General features: G+C 41.9%; 1 protein-coding gene across 2 annotated transcripts in view; it reads left to right on the forward strand.

Annotated features, from left to right (window-relative positions):
* Nucleotides 1–2,372: 2,372 nt before the first annotated feature.
* Nucleotides 2,373–21,251, forward strand: part of MORN1 (MORN repeat containing 1) — a 108,869-nt gene continuing 89,990 nt past the window's right edge. Inside the window, exons 1-6 of one of the 2 annotated variants that reach the window (XM_081201574.1) lie at nt 2,373–2,497; nt 4,995–5,066; nt 5,845–5,943; nt 8,947–9,057; nt 12,419–12,509; nt 13,186–13,273. In XM_081201574.1, the coding sequence (XP_081057700.1) occupies nt 2,440–2,497; nt 4,995–5,066; nt 5,845–5,943; nt 8,947–9,057; nt 12,419–12,509; nt 13,186–13,273 (519 nt within the window). In that variant the 5' untranslated portion in view covers nt 2,373–2,439. The remainder of the gene's footprint in view (nt 2,498–4,994; nt 5,067–5,844; nt 5,944–8,946; nt 9,058–12,418; nt 12,510–13,185; nt 13,274–21,251) is intronic. The other variant, XM_081201575.1, reaches the window with a different exon arrangement.

Raw genomic sequence — 21,251 nt, forward strand, 5'->3', positions numbered from 1 at the left:
TCACTTAAGAGGCCGGGGGCCAGCGCTGTCCGGAGACACTTCCGGGTCACGTGGCCAGTGTGACGAAGCTGCTCTGGTGAGCCTGCACCAGTGCAGCACACGGAAACGCCGTTTACCTTCCCGCTATAAAGCGGTACCTATTTATCTACTTGCACTTAGGGGTGCTTTCGAACTGCTAGGTGGGCAGGAGCTGGGACCGAGCAGCGGGAGCGTACCCCGCCGCGGGGATTCGAACCGCTGACCATGCGATCGGCAAGTCCTAGGCACTGAGGTTTTACCCACAGCCCCACCCGCGTCCTCTACAAGAAATAGTACCTCGGGTTAAAAACTTTGCTTCAGGATGAGAACAGAAATCACGGTGCAGCGGTGGCAGGAGGCCCCATTAGCTAAAGTGGTGCTTCAGGTTAAGAACAGACCTCCGGAACGAATTAAGTACGTAACCAGAGATACCACTGTAAGATCACTGCCAAGCAAACACAGATGAGAGACTCTCCCCATTTCTCGAAGCAAATTAAAAAAACTTCCAGTAGCACTTTAGAGACCAACTAAGTTTGTTATTGGTATGAACTTTTGTATGCATGCACACTTCTTCAGATAGTTTCTGGTATCTGAAGAAGTGTGCATGCACACGAAAGCTCATACCAATAACAAACTTAGTTGATCTCTAAGGTGCTACTGGAAGGATTTTTTAAATTTTGTTTCGACTACAGCAGACCAATATGGCTACCTTTGTTGTTGTTGTTTAGTCGTGTCTGATTCTTCGTGATCCCATGGACCAGAGCATGCCAGGCACTTCTGTCTTCCATAAAGGTAAAGGGACCCCTGACCATTAAGTCCATTCACGCACGACTCGGGTTGCGGCGCTCATCTCGCTTTATTGGCCGAGGGAACTGGTGTACAGCTTCCGGGTCATGTGGCCAGCATGACTAAGTCGCTTCTGGCGAACCAGAGCAGCGCACGGAAACGCCGTTTACCTTTCCGCCGGAGCAGTACCTATTTATCTACTTGCACTTTGATGTGCTTTCGAACTGCTAGGTGGGCAGGAACAGGGACCCAGCAACGGGAGCTCACCCCGTCACGGGGATTCGAACCGCCAACCTTCTGATCAGCAAGTCCTAGGCTCTGGTTTAACCCACAGCACCACTGTAACTCTCCCCATTTCTGAAACACTAATGGCTTTATGTCCTCATACCCATCAGGCCACCCAGTTGCTCCTTTCCTCTCTCTCACCTGGGAGGGGTCCAGCTCTGCACCAGTGCAAGCTGTCACCCTGTGGGGAGGGATGATATAAAAAACTATATACTACTAATTCTCAGCTATATAATTGTACCATGAATGGTGCTACACAACCCCGACTCGAGAAATAACCAATCTTTTACTAGTGCTAACAGGCACAAACCTCAACTCCGTACTCAATGTAGCCCTGAAGGTCAGTGTAAACACAGTTGTTGAAGTGAATCAGTGGCTCTGCTCTTCTCCACTTCATATATTTGGTATGGCTTGAAAAACTGCTCACGGGGTTGTTGTGACGACAAGCCTGATCACCATCATAATTCCCTCAGGGTAGAGACCTCTCATAACTCCTTGTTTGTAAAACACGGCATTAGACCGGCGGTGCAACCTGTCAGTGTGGTAATGATTACACGTTCATCAACCCCAAAATACCTTGCAACACCAACCTTCTATAGCTGGGTCGAGACCTACAAGGAGGTCATGTCCTGAGATTGATAGTTGTTTATTTTTGTTCTTATAAGTAATAATCATTAGATGTTGATCCGCATTGCAACATCACACTCTGACCTGAGGGTGGTGGTGTTATTTAGATGTCACAAAATATTAAGTTGCAACCAACACCAAGTGGGTCACCTCCCTACCCTGTTAAAGATGTGATCCAAAACATGTTTACTAATAAGTCTAATTAAATTCAACAAGACTTGATCTCCGAAAACGTGCATACGATTTCAGGACTTAGGGACCCGAGTTAACTAAGTTTCCACCATAATAAACCTGCTAGTCATCAACATCTGGAACTCCCTTTTAAGATTTTGCCAGGTTTAGAATTGCAGCATAACTGTTTGCAGCGTTGCAGGTTAAAACCGGAATGGCTATAAAGACGGACAGGTCTATTTTGCGCAGGAAATGCATTTTACAGGCCTATCCGGTGCTCGGAAACAAGCCCCCACTATTGCATTCAACGGGACTTTCCCTCAGGTAAGCACGTGCGGCTCCCAAAGCCTCGCACGGAGCTCAAGCAGGAGATTCAGGTTGAGCAGGGAACACGATCTCCACCCCACATTACACTTTAGCGCGCGCGCATCGAGCAAACGCGCACTCCCCGCCCGGCCAGGAAGAGGAATCCCCCTCCCCCTAACAACCGGACAGCCAATCAGAGATAGGGATCTGTTACTAAGGTGTAGCGTCCTCGAGGGAGATGGAAACATGGCGGCCTCCAGGCCTGGATCTTACTGTGAGGAGGTGAAAGAGCTGCGTCGGGACGGTGAGCGGCGGCGGGAGGAATAGATAGCTTGCCCCAGGAGGACTGTTAACGTGATGGATTTAAATAAGAAGAAATATTGCGGGGGGGGGGGCATTGCCTGTTTTTTTGGAACAGTCATGCGCTGTGACTAATAAATAGAACCTCCATGGACAGAAGCAGTCTATCAGGTGACAAGAGCCACATAGAGAAAGTTATCACCCACATTTAGGGAAGTTTTTAATAATTAATGCTGTATTGTTTTTAACACTTGATTGGAAGCCACCCAGAGTGGCTGGGGAAACTCAGCCAGATGGGCAGGGTATAAATAATAAATTATTATTATATTATTATTATTTGCTACTTTTACACACACGCGCACACGCACGCACACAGATTAGGACTTGGGAGAGCAGGGTTCCAATCCCTACTCAGCTGCTAGGAAGTTCACTGGGTAGCCTTGAGTGAGTCAAGTCAGTCCCTCAGCCTAAGCCTACCTCACAGGGTTGTTGTGGACAGAGAGGTTGATATATGCCACCTTGAGCCCCTTGGTAATGTACAGTGGTACCTCGGGTTAAGTACTTAGTTCGTTCCGGAGGTCCGTTCTTAACCTGAAGCACCACTTTAGCTAATGGACCTAAAGAGCACGGAGCACGATTTCTGTTCTCATCCTGAAGCACAGTTCTTAACCCGAGGTACTATTTCTGCATTAGCGGAGTCTGTAACCTGAAACGTATGTAACCCAAGGTACCACTGTAAATGTAATAATTACATTTTCTCATAAAGTTGTTGTTGTTTATTATTTTGTTTATAAGGCCAGATAAAGAGAAACTATAGGGAGCTTGTTTCTGTTCCTTCCTGCCCCAAACAGCACTCTGCTCCAGCTGATGTGCTTGGCCTTGTACTAGGGGGTCAGCATGCTCTGGCCTTGGCAGTCAGCTTGGAAACTATGGGCCTCACAGTTAGAGGGAGAACAACCTGGCTAGTTTTATTGATTTACTTACCGTAAGTTTTTATACTGCTTCATATTTCAACAGGAAACCCTAAGTGATTTACAAATGTCATCGAAAAAAGAATCAATTAATGAAATGCAGTACAGATTGCACATTCAAAACCAAACTATACTACTGCCTATGAGAATAACAGTTATACATTTTAAGTTGCGTAACTGAAATAAACATCTCAAAACTATACATCAGTAAAACAACTAAGAGCCCCAGCTTCCATGGAGCTGTGGACAGTGATGTGCAGTGGGCAGTGACTAGAGTGTAAATGATGAAAATCTTGCTCCAAAGTCAGTCAAACACAGCTTAGACTAGGTTCCCTGCTATGAAACTTTGATGCCAGAAGATTTTTTGTGGCCCTTTAAGCTGCCCCTACATTTCCCCATTTAAAATAATATATTTTACTGAATTAAATAGTAATGAAGGTGATTTCAACATACTTGAGAGTTACATTCAGGGGATAAATAAAAAAATTGCTCAGTAGTGCCTTAGAGACCAGCTAAGTATGTTCCAGGTATAAGCTTTCGTGTGCATGCACACTTCTTCAGATACCATGCACACGAAAGCTTATACCCAGAACATCCTTAGTTGATCTCTAAGGTGCTACTGAACATTTTATTTATTTATTTCGACTGCTTCAGACCAACACTGAATTTAGATTCAGGGGATAGTGTATGAAGCCAAAATCGCATATAGTCAAAATATACTGGGTTCAATGGTGGGTGGGATTGCCAAAGTCTTTTTTCCTGAATGCCCACCCCCTTTTTAATATATATATATTCAAACGTGTAAAGCTGACTGCACACATTAAATGTGTGTAAGTTGCAAAAGTTTTAAAATACTGTAGAACAGCTGCTGGGAACGTATTTTGGAAAGCAGCCTTGAGAATTGCAGTTCTTGCCATGCAGCCCCCAGAGGGGTGACCAAGTGACCTTCAGCCTGAAATAGTCACCTTGATCTAGCTCAATACGATCTCAGGCAGAGAAAGGGATTTCTCATTACCTGTCTCCTGAAATCCTGTTAGCTGGAGATGCTGGGGATTGAACCTGAGACATTCTGTATACAAACCCTTATTTATTTTCTTCTAAGACAAAGAGCCTTTTAAAAAACTAGATCCATTGAGCAGGTTCAGGATTGGCAAAAATAATTTTCTTATCCATTCCTGTAGCTAACTTACATCCTTTGCTGTCACAAATGGTCACTTAGTTACTTCTAAAAAAGAATTAGAGGAAATCATATCTATGATTATTAGCCATGGCAGCTTAACTAGACTCTCCATGTGTAGGGTCAGTGTCTGAATGCCAGTTGCTAAGGGCAAAGAACAGCAAATAATCTTTAAATGAGTCTCAAAACTGTATGAATTTTTCTTCAGTACATAGAGGAAACTTATGACAATTTTTATTATTGTATATATTGAAAGTGGGTTGCTTTGTTTTTATTTTAAGTATTTAAGATCCTCATTTCAATTGCTTCTGCTGTTTTTGGACACCTAATACTTCTGCATTTCTTCCTTTCAGGTTATGGAGTTTACGTATACCCTAATTCTTTCTTCCAGTATGAAGGAGAGTGGAAGCAAGGGAGAAAACACGGTAAGGGAAACAAACTTTGTCCTCTGCCATTGTGAGGTCAGTATCATTCTAGCTTGCAAGAGGTGTTATTAAGTAGCACAAAGTGGGACCTGCAACAAAATGTTGTGGTTTGGAGTGCTCCCGTTCAGTGTGTCCTGGCCAGGACACTTGATGAGGCATGTGACCCTCACCTACTCCAGGTAGCAAGCTTCTCCCAGAGCTAGCGAGCCCCCCCTGGACTGTGGGTCTTTGCCTGCCTTCCCTCAAAACTGACAGCTGTAAGTTCTGGAATCCTGAGATCAGGGGTGGTACAACCCATTTTGCTGCTTGAGGCAAAACAGGAAGTGCCACCCTGCTCTGTCACACCACCACCAGTGGGGCACTCACCACCACTGCGCCACCTGCCAGAGGCACTGCAGCTGTACGACCATCTCCCCCTTGCCACGTTGCACCGAGCTGCAGCCCAGCAGCAAGGGTTAAATAGTCGAGAGAGAGTTAAAGCTTAAGAATTACATCTCCTGTCATAGGGTATCAGGAGATTGATAGTAAAGTTGTTCAAAGTTGCTGCTTTTAAAAGTTGCTGCTCTGGCTGGCTCCCACTTGCTTGCTCTCCAAATAATCCGCTCCATCCCTATCCATTTTTTAAAAAATGATTAGATATGTGCAGTATTGTACTGCCCGTCTCCTTGTCTATTTTGATTCTCTTACCTATTTCCCCCTGTCTCCAATCCACTGAATTCCTTAAACAGGCAGTTTCTGGTTGTTGCTGAGACCTTTCAGTTTTGTTTTATTTTTTCAGGTCACGGGAAATTGCTGTTTAAAGATGGAAGTTATTATGAAGGCGAGTTTGTAGATGGGGAAATTAAGGGCAATGGACTCAGATACTGGGCATCTACAGGTGGGTTTTTTGTGGTACGTTCTCTGTACATTGTAGTACATTCAGGGATTGGCGAAGCAGTTCTGTTCTTAAATGTTGATGCTTTGTCATTGACTGAGATGCTTTCATCCTAATGGCCTCTGGCTAAACTCCCCAGGTCCTAGAGAGCAAAGGACAAGGTAAGCAGAAGAAAGCCTTAGGTAAATGGGGAGTGGCTTGAGTGAGGGCTTAGAAAAGTAACAACCCAGGAGGCTAGGAAAAGAGGATTGCCATCAAGTCCAAAAGAATGAGGGGGCGAGAGTATGGGACAATTATGCTTTCCCTAGGAAAACACGCTTGATGCTAACATTGTCAGCTTTTAGGTGCCAGTCTAAGACATTCCTCTTTGCTCAGGCTTTGGGTTTTTAATCTAGATTGCACCATGGTATCGGTGTTAGAAACTCAGATATATAAGCTAATTGCCAAATGTCACCTTAAACATGGGTTATGGTCGCCACAACATACAGTCGTACCTCGTTTTGTGGCCGAGAGCCATTCCGGAGCCCCAGCTGCTAGCCAAAAAGGACACAGGGCAAAGTGCCGCGTCCGCGCATGTGTGCAGAGCGGTTTGTACTTCTGTGCATGCACGAAGTACGATTTAGCGCTCCTGCGCATGCGCAAAGTGGCAAACCCGGAAGTACCATTCTGGTACTTCCGGGTTTGCTGCAGACGTTCGCAGGAATGGACGCTAGACAAAGTGGACATTCACAGAGGTATTACTGTAATGTCTAGGCATTCAGTTTTAATCAATGAACTTTGTTTTTGTTCATTTTATTTCTATACCACTTTATATTTTCAAGCAAAAATCTCAAAGCAGTTTACAGAACATCAAATAAAACAATCCAGAATAAAACAAATTCAAGCTTCAAGGAAAATATTTCAGATTCTTCTCTAAGCGACATTTTGCTTTCCCCATTTTTTATTTTCCTACTTAATTTATATAGCTTCCCCATTGCAGAAGTACTCCAGGAAGCCAGTGTGGTGTACTGGTTAGAGTGTTGGACTAGGGCTTGGAAGATCATGGTTCAAATCCCCACTCGGTCATGAATCTCACTAGGTGACCATGGACCAGTCACAGCGTCTTTACCTACCTCACAGGGTCGTTATAGGGGTTAACTGAGGGGTGAACATGTACTCCTTGCAGAAAAGGCTGGGATATAAATGTAATAAATAAGCCCTTCTGCTTACCTGCTTAAGAAAGCTAGACGGGTCACGTCTGTGATTTATGGCCTGTTTTTGCTGCTCATCATCTGTTTGTTTGTTTGTTTGCTTGTTTGTTTATTATTTCCATTTGTAGTCTTTTTACTATCTGAAGCAGTTTACAGTAGATAAGAATATATAAATATTTATGTATACACAAATAAGTGCAATAAAAACCATGTCAAATGATTTATATAAAAAACAAATCAAAAAAACATACATAAACAATCTCCATATGCCTAAACATAATAGCAACATAAATAAAGTCAGAGAGCATTGCAAGGCAGCGTATATTATACACTATATCTATCAAGCAACTGCTCATACTCTTCACTATTGTAACTCACATACAAAAGGTTACTGCCAAGCATACAAATGTGCTCTACTCTTCCCATCTCTGAAGCACTAATGGACTCATGATGCAACACCCACTAGACCATCTAATATTCCTCTCCCATCTCTCTCCTGAGAGGGGCCCTATTTTAAACCAGAGCAGGCAATTGTCCTGCTGGGTATAAAACTACTTCCATCCACTCACTCCCAGCTACATAATTGTAACACCCACCTTCCAGGGCGGCTGGATAACATTCATCTTTTTTATTCGTATTTTTATTATCATTCATCTTGTTGGATGGCTTCTTTCAGAATTTTTTGTTCTGTTGCTTTTTTATTCTACGTATTTTGTCTTTCACATCTCCTCCTCTCTGAAGTCCGATTAACTTGAGGTGCCAGGGATTGAACCTGGGACCTTCTCCATGGAAGGGAGATGCTCTACCCCTGAGCTACAGCCCTTTTCTAAGATTTTGTTTGTTTTAATATGGTCTCATAAGAATCTCTTGCCAATGGACTCTTTTGTTGAATTAGGCTTCAGGTTACTTCATTCCTCCTTGTCACCAAAGCTTATTGCCTGCAATCGAAACATCCTCTTATGCCTGTGTATAGGTATAAATACGGGGGGGGGGTCATTCTTTCTTCATTGCAGCCTGCTTCTTTCACATGCTTCACATATTGCAAAATTCATGGAGACAGGTGTTTCTGTCTCGAGATTAATGTGCTGCCTGTGTGTAAACATGTAACTGCATGCACATTTCTTGCAAAATTGCAGGTGGCTGCTGCTTCTTCCACCATCCGTAGTTTCAAAGATGCAGTGCAAATCCTGCTTATTCAACCACCCTTTATCAATTTCAGTTTTAGTTTCAAATTTCATTTATTCTTGTTTTGAAATGCTTTTGTTTATAGAAAGCTGGTAAGGTATGCACTGGCTCAAGCATGCAAGGCCTGAGCAGGTTTACTCTGAAGTAAGTCTCACTTAGTCCAAGGGGACTTAGGACCATGGCACTAATTGCATTCATAGTGCTACTTCATTCCTGCTCTCTTTAATGAATGGTTTGAATGACTGTCTGCCATCAAAAAGCTGTTAAGTTGACTATGAAATTAAAGTACTTCTTACCCATCCCTTAACCATAAAGAACATACTACGAATCTTTTATTTTCTTTTTTTTTAATATGGCACTAATGTCATTTTAAGATACCTTGGTGTTAAAGACCTAAAGGAATACGGATTACGATTCCATTAGTTTGTAAGATAAAGACCCAATGAACACTTCCTTTGTTCTTGATTAAGCTGCCCTGGTAATAAAAAGCGGTTGGTAATTATTCACTTGTAATGTCTTGTATCAAGAACAGAACGGTCAAAATCTTTATTGGAACACCAAGGATTATTAAGTCGCATTTGCCGGAGCAATTTCCTCCCTGTGTTTTACTTTATCATATATTTGATTCAAGGGAATACTTATTCTGGCCAGTTCCTCTTTGGAGAGCTGCACGGGCATGGAGTCATTCGCTATGCAGATGGTGGAAAATATGAAGGGGAGTTCTCCTGTGGAATGCGAGAAGGTAAGCTGAAAGACAGGGTTGAGGCCATGGAACTAGGAAAGTTCCCCTCTTACACACACCAGGTTGCATATTTAGAACATCATTAAAAATAGCATAGTGGGAGATAAGCAGATTTCTTTATCTCCACCCAAGTGTTCTTTTTATTTTATGCAAGTACATAGAGAGCTGCCTTATACAGAATCATACCACTGACCCATCTTAACTCAGTACTGTGTATACTAGGTGTGGGGAACATTTGGCCCTCCAGATATTGTTGACCTACAGCTCCCATTAACCCCAACTAGCATGATTAGTGGCCAGGTATGATGGACGTTGTAGTTCAGCAATATCTGGAGACTCCCCACACATGGTCTACATTGACTGGCGGTGGCTCTTCACAGGAGTATCTCAGCCCTACCTGGAGATGCCAATAATTGAACCTGGGACCTCCCCCATGCAAAACAAGCATTCTAATATTCAGCCAGCACCCTTCCCTTAAGACATAGGAAGCTGCTGCTGTCTGACTAGTTCAGTATTGTCCGCACTGGTAGCAGCTCTCTGGACATGGTTGTTTCCCAGCCTTACCTAGAGATGCAGGGATTGAAACTAGGACCTTCTGCATGCAAAACAGGTGCTGAACCATTGAGCTACGATCCTTCCTGCACAGTAACTATAGTGTACTGACATTTCATTTTAGGGTGGATCTAAACACGGGGAGGGGACAATGACGACAGGACTCTATAAATAAGTCAGAAATCAGATCATTATAACCAAAGAAAAAAATCCCTATGGAAAATGGCATTTTAAAAATTCCTGCTCTCTGGCACCATCTGGTGTTGCATGTTTATAGCACATTCAAATTGCTGTTTCTTTATTAATGTAGCTGAGTCCTTACTGTTTCTGAAATGATACCACCATCACTTATAAGGAATAGGTAAGATATATGTCCTAAGTGAAGGAGAACAGTGGTACTTCCAAATCCCACCTGCTCCAGCTCATCGATATTCCGGCCCTCTGCAAATTTGAGGGCAGAGGTCTGAAAGGTTGTGAATTGTGTGGGGAGCCTCAGTAAAAAGAGAAGACTTCCAGCTTCACACGTTTGCCCTTACACCTGTAAAAGGTCTGCAGAGTGACATGCCAGAGAGGGCAAGGCTTAGCAGCACACACACATCCAACTCCATATTGTGAGTTTATGTACATGCAATTTTAAAAAGTTGACACAGGGCCAAGGATAGGTAACCTGTGGCCTTCCAGGTATAGCTGGACTGCAGCTCCTATCATCCCAGACTATGGACCATGCTGGGTGGGGCCAGCAAGAGGTGGAGCCCAAAAGCATCTGGAGGGTCAAAGGTCCCTCATCCCTGTGTTAGATCAAATGCACCAGTACATTTTCTGATGTAATTCCAGCTGAAAGGATAAGAGCTGCTCTTGCATATATACATTTCCTAGTGAATTTTTGCCCCGTGTGAATTCATGTTAACTGGTGGGCTGTAAGGGGTGGCATTTGAATTCCCTGCTTCAGGCCCCAAAATATATTGTGCCAGCCTAGAGTCTTGGGATTTAGATTAAGGCTCCAGTTTAATCAGAAGCACTGGTTTATATGCTAATGTGCTTTTTATTAGTTCAAAGTACTTCCACTTATGCAAGCACACACACCCCTCAGATTTTTGGCTATATCCCTCATGTCACATCCCATACTGTTCTGGAGGGTTCTGCAGCTTTCAGTAGGACCCTTTGCAGGACTGCAGTGCATTGGATGGCTTTGGTGAAAATCTGGACAGGGTGGGTTTGCATGAGTGGAAGTGCTTTCTGTTTGCACAGAAACACCTTTTGATTCAAGGGACTGATTGGAAGTGCATTTGAGTGAAGTTGGGAGTCACTTTGAACATTGTGCAATGCCTTGTGGGTGACAGGACGCACCAGGGACTTGTGTTTCCTATCCTCCACACTTACTTGCACAATCAGGTGTGGAACTTGAAAATATCCCTCCACTTGCCATGTTCAGATATGCAATAGGAACATAAGACCTCTTTTGGACCAGACCAGTAGCTCATCTAGTTCAGCATCCTTTTCTTACAGTGGCCAACCAGAAGAGTGACTAGTGGGGTGCCACAGGGTTCTGTCTTGGGCCTGGTCTTATTCAACATCTTTATCAACGACTTGGATGATGGACTCAAGGGCATCCTGATCAAATTTGCAGATGACAGCAAACTGAGAGGGGTGGCTAACACCCCAGAGGACAGGATCACACTTCAAAATGGCCTTGACAGATTAGAGAACTGGGCCAAAACAAACAAGATGAACTTTAACAGGGAGAAATGTAAAGTATTGCACTTGGGCAAAAAAAATGAGAGGCACAAATACAAGATGGGGGACACCTGGCTTGAGAGCAGTACATGTGAAAAGGATCTAGGAGTCTTGGTTGACCACAAACTTGACATGAGCCAACAGTGTGACGCGGCAGCTAAAAAAGCCAATGCAATTCTGGGCTGCATCAATAGGAGTATAGCATCTAGATCAAGGGAAGTAATAGTGCCACTGTATTCTGCTCTGGTCAGACCTCACCTGGAGTACTGTGTCCAGTTCTGGGCACCACAGTTCAAGAAGGACACGGACAAACTGGAACGTGTCCAGAGGAGGGCAACCAAAATGGTCAAAGGCCTGGAAACGATGCCTTATGAGGAACGGCTAAGGGAGCTGGGCATGTTTAGCCTGGAGAAGAGGAGGTTAAGGGGTGATATGATAGCCATGTTCAAATATATAAAAGGATGTCATATAGAGGAGGGAGAAAGGTTGTTTTCTGCTGCTCCAGAGAAGCGGACACGGAGCAATGGATCGAAACTACAAGAAAGAAGATTCCATCTAAACATTAGGAAGAACTTCCAGACAGTAAGAGCTGTTCGACAGTGGAATTTGCTGCCAAGGAGTGTGGTGGAGTCTCCTGCTTTGGAGGTCTTTAAGCAGAGGCTTGACAACCATATGTCAGGAGTGCTCTGATGGTGTTTCCTGCTTGGCAGGGGGTTGGACTCGATGGCCCTTGTGGTCTATTCCAACTGTATGATTCTATGATTCTAGGTGCCCCAAAGTAAAGCCCAGAAACTAGAACTGAGTATGACAGTTCTCTCCACCTGTGATTCCCAGCAATTGGTATTCAGAGGCATATTATCCCAATGGTGGAGGGAGAAACATTATTATGGCTAGAAGCTCTATCCCCAAGTCATGAGCTTATGTATTTGGTCTTGGGGTGGAATGGGAAGAGGTGAGGGCTCTGCTTTGGACATGACAAAGAAACATTGAGATTAGGAAGCACATTTCTGGGTTTGCTCTTGGTTGGTAGATGGAAGTCTTCCATTTTTTGCTCCCATTTTCCTCCTCTTTTCAGGCCACGGGTTACTGACTGACAAGGATGGACAAATATATCAAGGAAGCTTCCATAGCAACAAAAAACATGGAGGAGGGAAAATGATCTTCAAGTAAGTCCCCCCCCCCTTATTCTGTTCTTCTTAATTGGATGTTGTTTTCAGGTTTAGCTTGAAACTACCGAGTGTCAATTCAAAAAGCAGCACCAACAAATCATATCATGGACTGTGTCAGGGATTCATTCATACCTGAAACAAAGTCAAGCAGAGCAGACAACAATAGTACCAGTTGGCAGACAGCCCAAGGAAGCATAAACAAAACCATTTGTGATGTCAATTTTGCGTAAGTGGTTATGGTGCACCATTAAGAAAAATAGCAGTGGGAGTGCCCAATCAAAATTTTATTTTATATACCATTTAATGCCAGAAATAGGCTTCTTAGCAGTTTACATCTATAAAAAAACAGTGAAACAAACATTAAGTTATAAGCACCTGTAATTAAAATAGTGTGGAGGTACTCTGGATTCATTATTGTCGCCTGAGGCTCAAGTTGCCTCAGTGGCATAGAGTGCCTTCCATCATTATTATGATGCATGCTGCTATGGATACTTTTAGTAGATGTGAAGGATATAAATAAATAAATTACCCGTTAAATTTCAAACTTACCCAGCAGCATTTCTGAGCCAGCTACTTTTTCTCTCTTGGTCATCTTGGAGTAAGTATTTATTTCTTGAATTCTCAATGGTTGTACAAGCAACCTGAGAATTTTCACCTTCTTATTTGTTTTTAGAAATGGGGATGAATTTGAAGGAGACTGGATCCTGGACCAGAGACAAGGTCACGGAATGCTTCACTGTGCCAATGGAACTGTATACGAGGTAAGAGCGTCATGAGAATCCATACAATAATGAGATCTTTCCTGCCTTCTGGTTTCATTAGACGGCCTACAGGGCCCTTTGTATGGCTTATAGGGGCATCTGTACTGTGAGATTTCTTACGAGAAAGTAGCACTGAGCCTCCTTACCTATTGCTCCCTGTTCCAAAGCTTCCCTACATTGTTGAACCTCATCCCTGTCCTCAGCTTGTTCTTGTGCAGGTTTTTACCACCACCCAGACTTCTAGCTTTTTCTTCCCTCACAGAAGTTGGGCTGCAACTCTCTTAAATTCCCTCAGCATCTGAGCATTCTACCACAATGCTCAGCATTCTACTTTTTTAATCAGTGGATGTCTTTTTTAAATAGCTGAATAACCTAACTGATTTTGTTCTCTAAAGTTTCTTTTTTTATATAAATATTTATTGGATTTTCACAAATTATAAAAACACACACAATACACAATACAAACATACACACACAAAGACAAACATGTATAATTTCGAGTCCTTTTTTTCTTAAAACTTACTTCACCGACTTCCCCGAACCTCCCCTTTCTGCATCCCAATTCCCAAATTTGTTTCAGCAAATCCTCCCCCTTAATTTTGTCTAATTTTTTCCTTTTCTTTTCTTTTACTTAATCTTTTACAGCTATAATCCCCTATTTTCTATAACCGCGACATTTTAACACTCATTAATTTTACAATATTTCTTAAGATAAATCTTAAATTTCATCCAATCTTCTTCCACTGTCTCTTTCCCCTGGTTGTTCTCTAAAGTTTCAGCCCGGATAATTTATTTTAAAATTTGAATTACATTTTCATAGTTTTCTAGATCTAAATATTGCCTGTTTGGAACACCTGTGTGATCTTGCTGCCCTTTGGCAGGCTTACATATTGTATAAATCTCTTTATTGCATATTTTGATGGGATTGCTGGCATTAACAGTTTCCTAGGTTATATTCCTCTTTCCTTTTAAGATACCTCCCCCCCCCACTCTGCCTCACCTCACTTTTCTGAATATCTGGTATCATTACAACACATGGCTTGTCCTGTTGCATTGCTCAGAGCATGCAGAAAGGCCATTCATGCATAATAATGTCGGAAATTAAAAAATGGGCACCTGCTGATTATCTGTCTGTTAAGATGTCAGATGTGTTCAGAGATTGTCTCACATGAAGCTAGCCTAGTGTGTTTGTAGCTAAGCAGATAGAATCTTAATGGTAGTCGGTGCAGTTTAAAATCTTCTGAAATCCACATTTTTCTTGCTCAGCTGGTTTGCAGAACAGGCAGCTTGCCACATACTAAGAACTCGCCACAATCTATATTACTGGCTACAACAGAATGGTTCTTTCAAGCCTAATTTGAGCAGAAGGAAGGGAACTCTGTGAGCTCTATGGAAGGCATTTGAGGGCATTCATGCTTCATGGGTGACCCCTTTCTCTGACTACTGCAACAGATTGCAAATACCCTAACCATTCCAATACTTTTCTAAAAAGAAAGGTAACATTTGTCCTATTTTATGGAGGGCAGTCCTCTATTTCAAAGAGTCATAAATTTGTTTTTTGTTCTCTTTAAATCTTGATTGTTTGCTTGTTTGTTTTAGTTAACAACAAGTTTCAATCTTAATATGTTAATTTTGTCATCAAAGCACAGTCCCATAATTCATCAGGCCCGTCCTTTATCAAAGGTAGTGTTTGTGACTTCTGTTTACTTATTTTTGCATATGCAATTCTGGCTGCATTATCATATAAGCAGCCAACTCTCTATATTCACCTCTGACAAACCCATCTAAATAATATCATAAATAAGAACACTGCAAAGAGTAACATATCCCATTATCTTCTTCATAATTTTACTAATCATTTTCCAATAGGTTAGGGGTGGTTGTTTTTTGGCTTTTGGATATTGGATATTGCCTACAGATATGAGGGAACCTGCCTTCTTTTCTTTCACATTGGCGACAGAACTCTGGCTATTTATTTATTTATTTATTTATTTATTATAACTGGAGAAATGTAGCCTGGTGAGATGAGCTTAGAACAGTTTTGATACCTGTTATCACTGCTCTAACTTGAAAGTGTTCATATCAAATAATAATGCATTATTATTATTACTTTTCGTCCATGACAACAAATGTTAAAATATTGTCCTGCACAACATCTTTATATCTAAACATATTATTTTCTTTCCAGATTCTAATTTTTGAGCTAGCATGGTGATAGTGGTGTACTTTATAATACTCAATGTCAATCCCATTGTCTTAATTAGATTAGAAAAAGATCTTTTCCCCCTCATAATGCAGTGTGTAATGTTTCTTAATCAATGGATGCCATTTTGAATCAAGAATGGCAAACAGAACCTTTCAAAACTGCACAGATTTTAGCCACTGATTTTAAAAAAGAATGGTTTTTTTGGGGGGGGTGGAGGGGGTTCTTAGAATTCCCAAGCAACGCCAGGTACGAAGCTGCTAGTAATAACATAATTTTAACTTAGGAGCTGCCAAACCCTCTCTCAGCTTTACATAATACAACACAAATGCCTTTTGAAAACAAATGGTATTTGAAAGGCTGTCCTATCCAAGTCCAATTTGAAGAGAAAGACCCAACAGAAGAGAGAGCAGCAATCTGCACAGAAGGAAAAGCAATTGCTAGGGTGGCCATGTGTCCTACTTTATAGAGGACAATCCTTGCATCTGAAAGGTTATCAGAGGGCAGTCCTCTTTGATGGGTCTTGAACTTTACCATCAACAATTTGCAGCACTTGGACAGCAGACAGCACAGGAACACAGACCACTTGGTCATAGTCTTCCCCACTATGGTGAGATGCATTGTGTTTCTGTTTAATTTACGGTAATTATTTCTAAAGTTCCAAGTGTACACATTAATATGTCCTCTCTTTTTTTGGTGATGAACAAGTGGCCCACTCTACTCCTCTTGTTTATAGATGAAGCTTTATTCTGCTTCTGTGATTCTAAATGTTGTCATTTGTACTCCAGATATTTTGATCAAACTTGAAATTGTTAGCCACCTTGAATTCACAAAGAAAAGCAGAATAGAAAAAATGTTACATATATGTTGCCTTAAGAATATTGTGTGTATACTACTCTTTGTGTATTAGAGGTTTGATAGTCGTGAAATATCGTTAACCAAAATACTGTTTTTGAAATCGTGTTAATTGGTGATAAAGCAGGAAGGTCTTTAGTGTTTCATTGCTTTGCAAAATTGCAGGCAGCTGGTTCTGTACTTGTTTTCTACCACTTGATGGCTCTCTAACATTTGCTTTTTAAAAATGGAACTTATTCCCTCTAAGGTTTTCCCTGGCCATGCTACAAAGTTGTGGCTCCAGGCTTAGCTAGCCCAGGAGTTGCTGGAAGAGAGAGGGGAAAGGGAATCAAGGTCCAGCCAGAATTGAGGCCATTGCGGGGACCAAATAACCAGCACTTCTGGGTGGAACAAAGAAACAGCCAGCTTTGTGGAAGCCTGTGAGACTCAGAACTTGGTCTTGGCTGGCTGTGTGCAAATCTTTGCTTCCCTGCATAGCAGGCAGGATCAGAAAAGGCTCGGATAACATCCCACTTTAGGGGAGGATAAGACTTTTGGGACTTTTTAATTTTAAAAAAAGTAGATTGCTGTCAAGAGAGGACACACTGGAGGCTTGGAGTTCTATCCAACAGTCGACCCATGGGAATTAGTGGGCCTAAGTCATGCCTATTAATTTCAATTGATCTACTGTGAGTAGGGCTAATATTGGGAATCACTCTCCCTTTCTTTCTCTCTCTGTCTCTCTCTCTTTCTCAGAATTTGCCTCACCTTAGCTGAAACTAACCCATAGTTAACCAGTGCTTGGATTATATTATTTTTAAAGCAACATTTATGTACTGCTTAATAATAATAATATCTCTAAGAGGTTTTTATGAATTAGCATGAACATATTAATTAAACAGACTTTAAAAACAGTATACATTATAAAATATAAAAATACAGATAAAACCAACAGTTTAAAAACCCCAGATATAAATAATAAAATTATATGCCTGGGTAGGCTTTCCTCTAGAAAAATGTTTTTAGTAGGTGTTAAAAAAGTGCAGTATTCCAAGGAATAGTTGCTGACAGCCAGAATAGACAATATGGACCTAGAGTAGGAGTGGGGACCCTCCATCCCATCAGCCAATTTTGGTCTGGCAGGGGTCCTAGTTTGGCTCGGGATGCTCCGCCCCCCCAACTATACCAACCTGTCCTGCCCCTATGTGACATGTGATATGTGACATGTGTGGAGCTTGTAGAGATGTAGCAGACTTGAAGTCCCTGCCCATCAGTCACACTTCAAAGCACCATCCCTTTGCAAGTCATGCCAGGTGCTTTGAAGGCCCAGTCGCATCAGGTGATTGACAGGCGGGTGGCCCCACCCACCTGTGAAGTTTTCCTACAAGAGGTAGGGGAAGATGGTTCCTTGATGGATAAGGAATCTGACCTGTAAGCATCTTCCTACACTGGCTGAACTTAGATATTTCCAAGCGTGATGCGTGAAAGGGCTACCAAAAACTGATATTTGGAATTCCCTCCAGGAGACATATTGGGTAGTCGGGGGCCTGCCACATACTAGAAATCTAGTTTCTTCTATTTCTTCCTTTGCAGGCCAGACCCACCAGGAAGTCTGGGGTTCTGGCAGTCTCTGGTAGAATTCCATGCATAACATGCATATAGGCAGTGCTTTTTTCCAGGGGGTACTCAAGGTTATGCAGTACCGGCACCTTTTTATTGTTGTTAAAAAGTGTGGCACTTACTACAACAACTTCATGGTGAAGCACTGGCTATAGGTAATGAGTAATACAGAGCTATCTTCTTCATTCCAGCCCTGTAGAATTGAACACTTTATATACATTAGAAAGTGTGATGGCTTCTATTAGAGTAGTATTTGGAAAAAATAATAGCTACGACACATTTTCCAGTTTTGTTTGAAGCGGCAGGACATTACTCAGTTAAAATTAGCTCTTGTTTGCATTTATTTATGTTATTAAAGATTCAGGGGATTGAATGTTCCTAGATCTGTTAGTCATCCTATTTACGTATTCTACAACTGTGTATATATGTGATCTAAAGCTTCCTAAGTCTGCCAACAGCAATAATCGTTCAGGATAATTGAGAGAAGCTGATGCATAAAATGCTTCTCATTTGGACATTATCAGTTTGCTGGAAAAACTGAAGAACAAAGTGCGTGAGGTTGATCTTGCTGTCGGATCGTTGATCTAGCATCTTTCTGTGCTTAACAGCTTGGAATCTGGTGCAGAAAATAGGCTTCCTGAGAAACTTTTATTTTAAAATAACCCCTGCATGATTCTGGTCCTCATGGTTACAGAGTGGGGAGAGCTTAGCAACAACTGTTGACTTTTTTTGTTGTTCCTCTGTTGGAGAAGCTTTGGACAGGTAATATGTTAGCAGATTAAAATAGATTTCCAAAACACTGAAGTGCTGTATATAGCCGATACTTCTTTATTTATAAGTAGGCAACCCATAAGAAAAATATAATGGCAGCTTACAATGAAATAGTTAAAACACCATAGGTTTAGAAAATCATTAAGTGCAGAACAAATGACTGACCAATGATGAAACAAATTCACTACATATGCTTGATGAAACAAACACTTTCAGCAGGCAGCGATATCTTCTAGCCAGGAATAGTAAGGAGCCAGGGAAGTGCTGGTGAGCCCCCGCCGCTGAAAATTTGTTCCACCTCAAAAAAACACAAAAGTAGGGGTGGTGGCCTTGTTCTCCCTTTCTCTGCCACCTCCAAATTTGAGGCAGACTTTTGATGTGCTGAAAGTTCTGCCTAATACAAATCCTAGGTTCAGTCCCCAGAAAAATGTTATTTGATAGCAGCTTCAGGAAAGACTTCGGTCTGTCAGCATAGATAGCTGTGGGCTAAATGGGTGACTAGTCTGGCTTGTTGGAAGGCTGCTTTCAAAGTCTTAAATAGTGGCTCTAAAACTTGTTTTCATTGGGAACCACTATTTTGGGAGCTGGGGAGAAAGGGCAGATTAAGCACTTGTGCTGCAGTTGTTTTCCTGCAGAATGTTCTCTTTTCAATCTTCTTTGAAAAGATTTCAGGAAGCAGTGCTTTTTTCCTAGGACCCTGAGGGGCCACTGCCTGTCAGAGTCAGCAGCGCTGAGCTACCAACCCGGTGCAGTGCAAAGCAGCTTCCAGTGTGCTGCTAGCATAATTCAAAAGGTGCTAATGCTTCCTTCTCAGATCAGCTATTGATCGATTCATCTTCAGCCCTCTCCTGTTTGTTGTGGCTGTTTCTTCGGCAGAGCAGATAGCAAGACTTTTTCTCCTTAATCTTTATGAAAAGCTCCTTCCTTGCAGGTGGGAGAAGCCCATAAGGTTAGCCACCTGTTCCGTGTCGTTTAACAGGTGTATCAAGCAGCAGGCCTTCCTCCGGGAAAGAAGACAAACTAAATGCAGCCAAAACACACAAAGAGGCAGCAACAGGGAAAGGCTGCAGCAAAGCATCTGCTAACTGGAAACTCTGCTGAAGCCAGAGATTTGCATGGTGGCAACAGTGTGTGTGTGTGTGTGTGTGTGTGTGTGTGTGTGTGTGTGTGTATTAGGATGTCATTAGAACAGTTATTAGGGGAAGGGCCATAGCTCCATGGAAGAGCATGTTATTTGCATGTAGGAAATCTCACATTCATTCCCTGGCAGTCCTAGTCTTAAAGGGTCACAGAGAGCAAATTTGGAAAAGATGCTGGTGATGCATTGCCAACTAGATTAGGCAGTGAAGAGCCAGGTCAACCTGTGGTCTAATAAGACAGTGTTGTATGTTTGTTTTCGTACACAGCTATTGAATTCCTTTATATAAAGCACTCTTCTTTTCAAAATCGTTTTTGGGATAGGCAGTTAATACATTCTAATTCCCTCTGATGGCAAACTCAGGTGGTCGAGTGCCTATCAGTTTGGAAGTAGAACTGGGGCACCACAAAATTAGGTAGTGATTTCTGTACACTTGGGTGACTTACTATTCAGACATTTATAAGTCTGGAAATTAAAATGGAAAGCAAAGGAAAAACCAGCCCGACAAGAACCGTGGCCTCCAAAAGCCCAGCGGGGTGTCAGCTGGGGAAGAAAAACAGGCATGGTGTGAATTGGCCTGCTTGAATTGCTTCCATATCCAGATATTATTTATTTTCTGACCACAAATAAAATCAAAACGTTACAGAACATAAAAATATATGAGCTCAGATAAAAAGCGATGATGAGTTAAATGAAATCTTTACATTTAGGAATCTTGGAGTTTGTCATGTGATTTTAAAAGTTAGAGACCTCCAATGAAATGATTGACCAAGACTGTGAAGATTGACTAGTGAAAGACTGCACAATGTGGTATATCAAAGTTCTGTAGTTCTGTGCTTCAGTCTACATTGAAAAATAACATGAAAAACTGACTCCACCTCTTTGTTATTCAAAGGACAATATCTGTTGCTTACAGAAGCTTTATTATATCCATCTAAAAAGTTTTGAGGGTAAGGCATTAAAGCATGCCAAAGAAAAGGGGGGGAAAGCTTCCTTAAACCAGATAACTGGTTTAAGCAAGGGTTAGAATTAAGACAGAGTGAATGGGGAAGGGAAGGACAAAGTCCTTGTAGATCAACATCTATTAGTCTGCATTTAACAATATGTTCAGCTTGCTCACAGTTCCTAGATAAAGGATGAGAAGGAAATAGTCCTGCTGAAACAATGTTTTTCCAGCAATTTCTTTATTCAGTTTGTTGTCATCTGTATTACAGCTTAATCTAGAATAAGCAAAAAGAGTGAAAAATAAAGTACTATATCAAATTGGTTTAACTTCCATGACTTTTCACTCTAGAAGCCTGGAAAGTGTAGTTGGGATTGGGCACAAGTGCATTCTTCAAACATGCTTCACCCCCCCAATACCCCAAATGGAGGGGAAAGCCTTGAAACAGCCCAGTAAGCATGTCCATGGC

This window comes from Podarcis bocagei (genome assembly GCF_964188305.1).
Source record: "Podarcis bocagei genome assembly, chromosome: 7".
Lineage (NCBI taxonomy): Eukaryota > Metazoa > Chordata > Lepidosauria > Squamata > Lacertidae > Podarcis > Podarcis bocagei.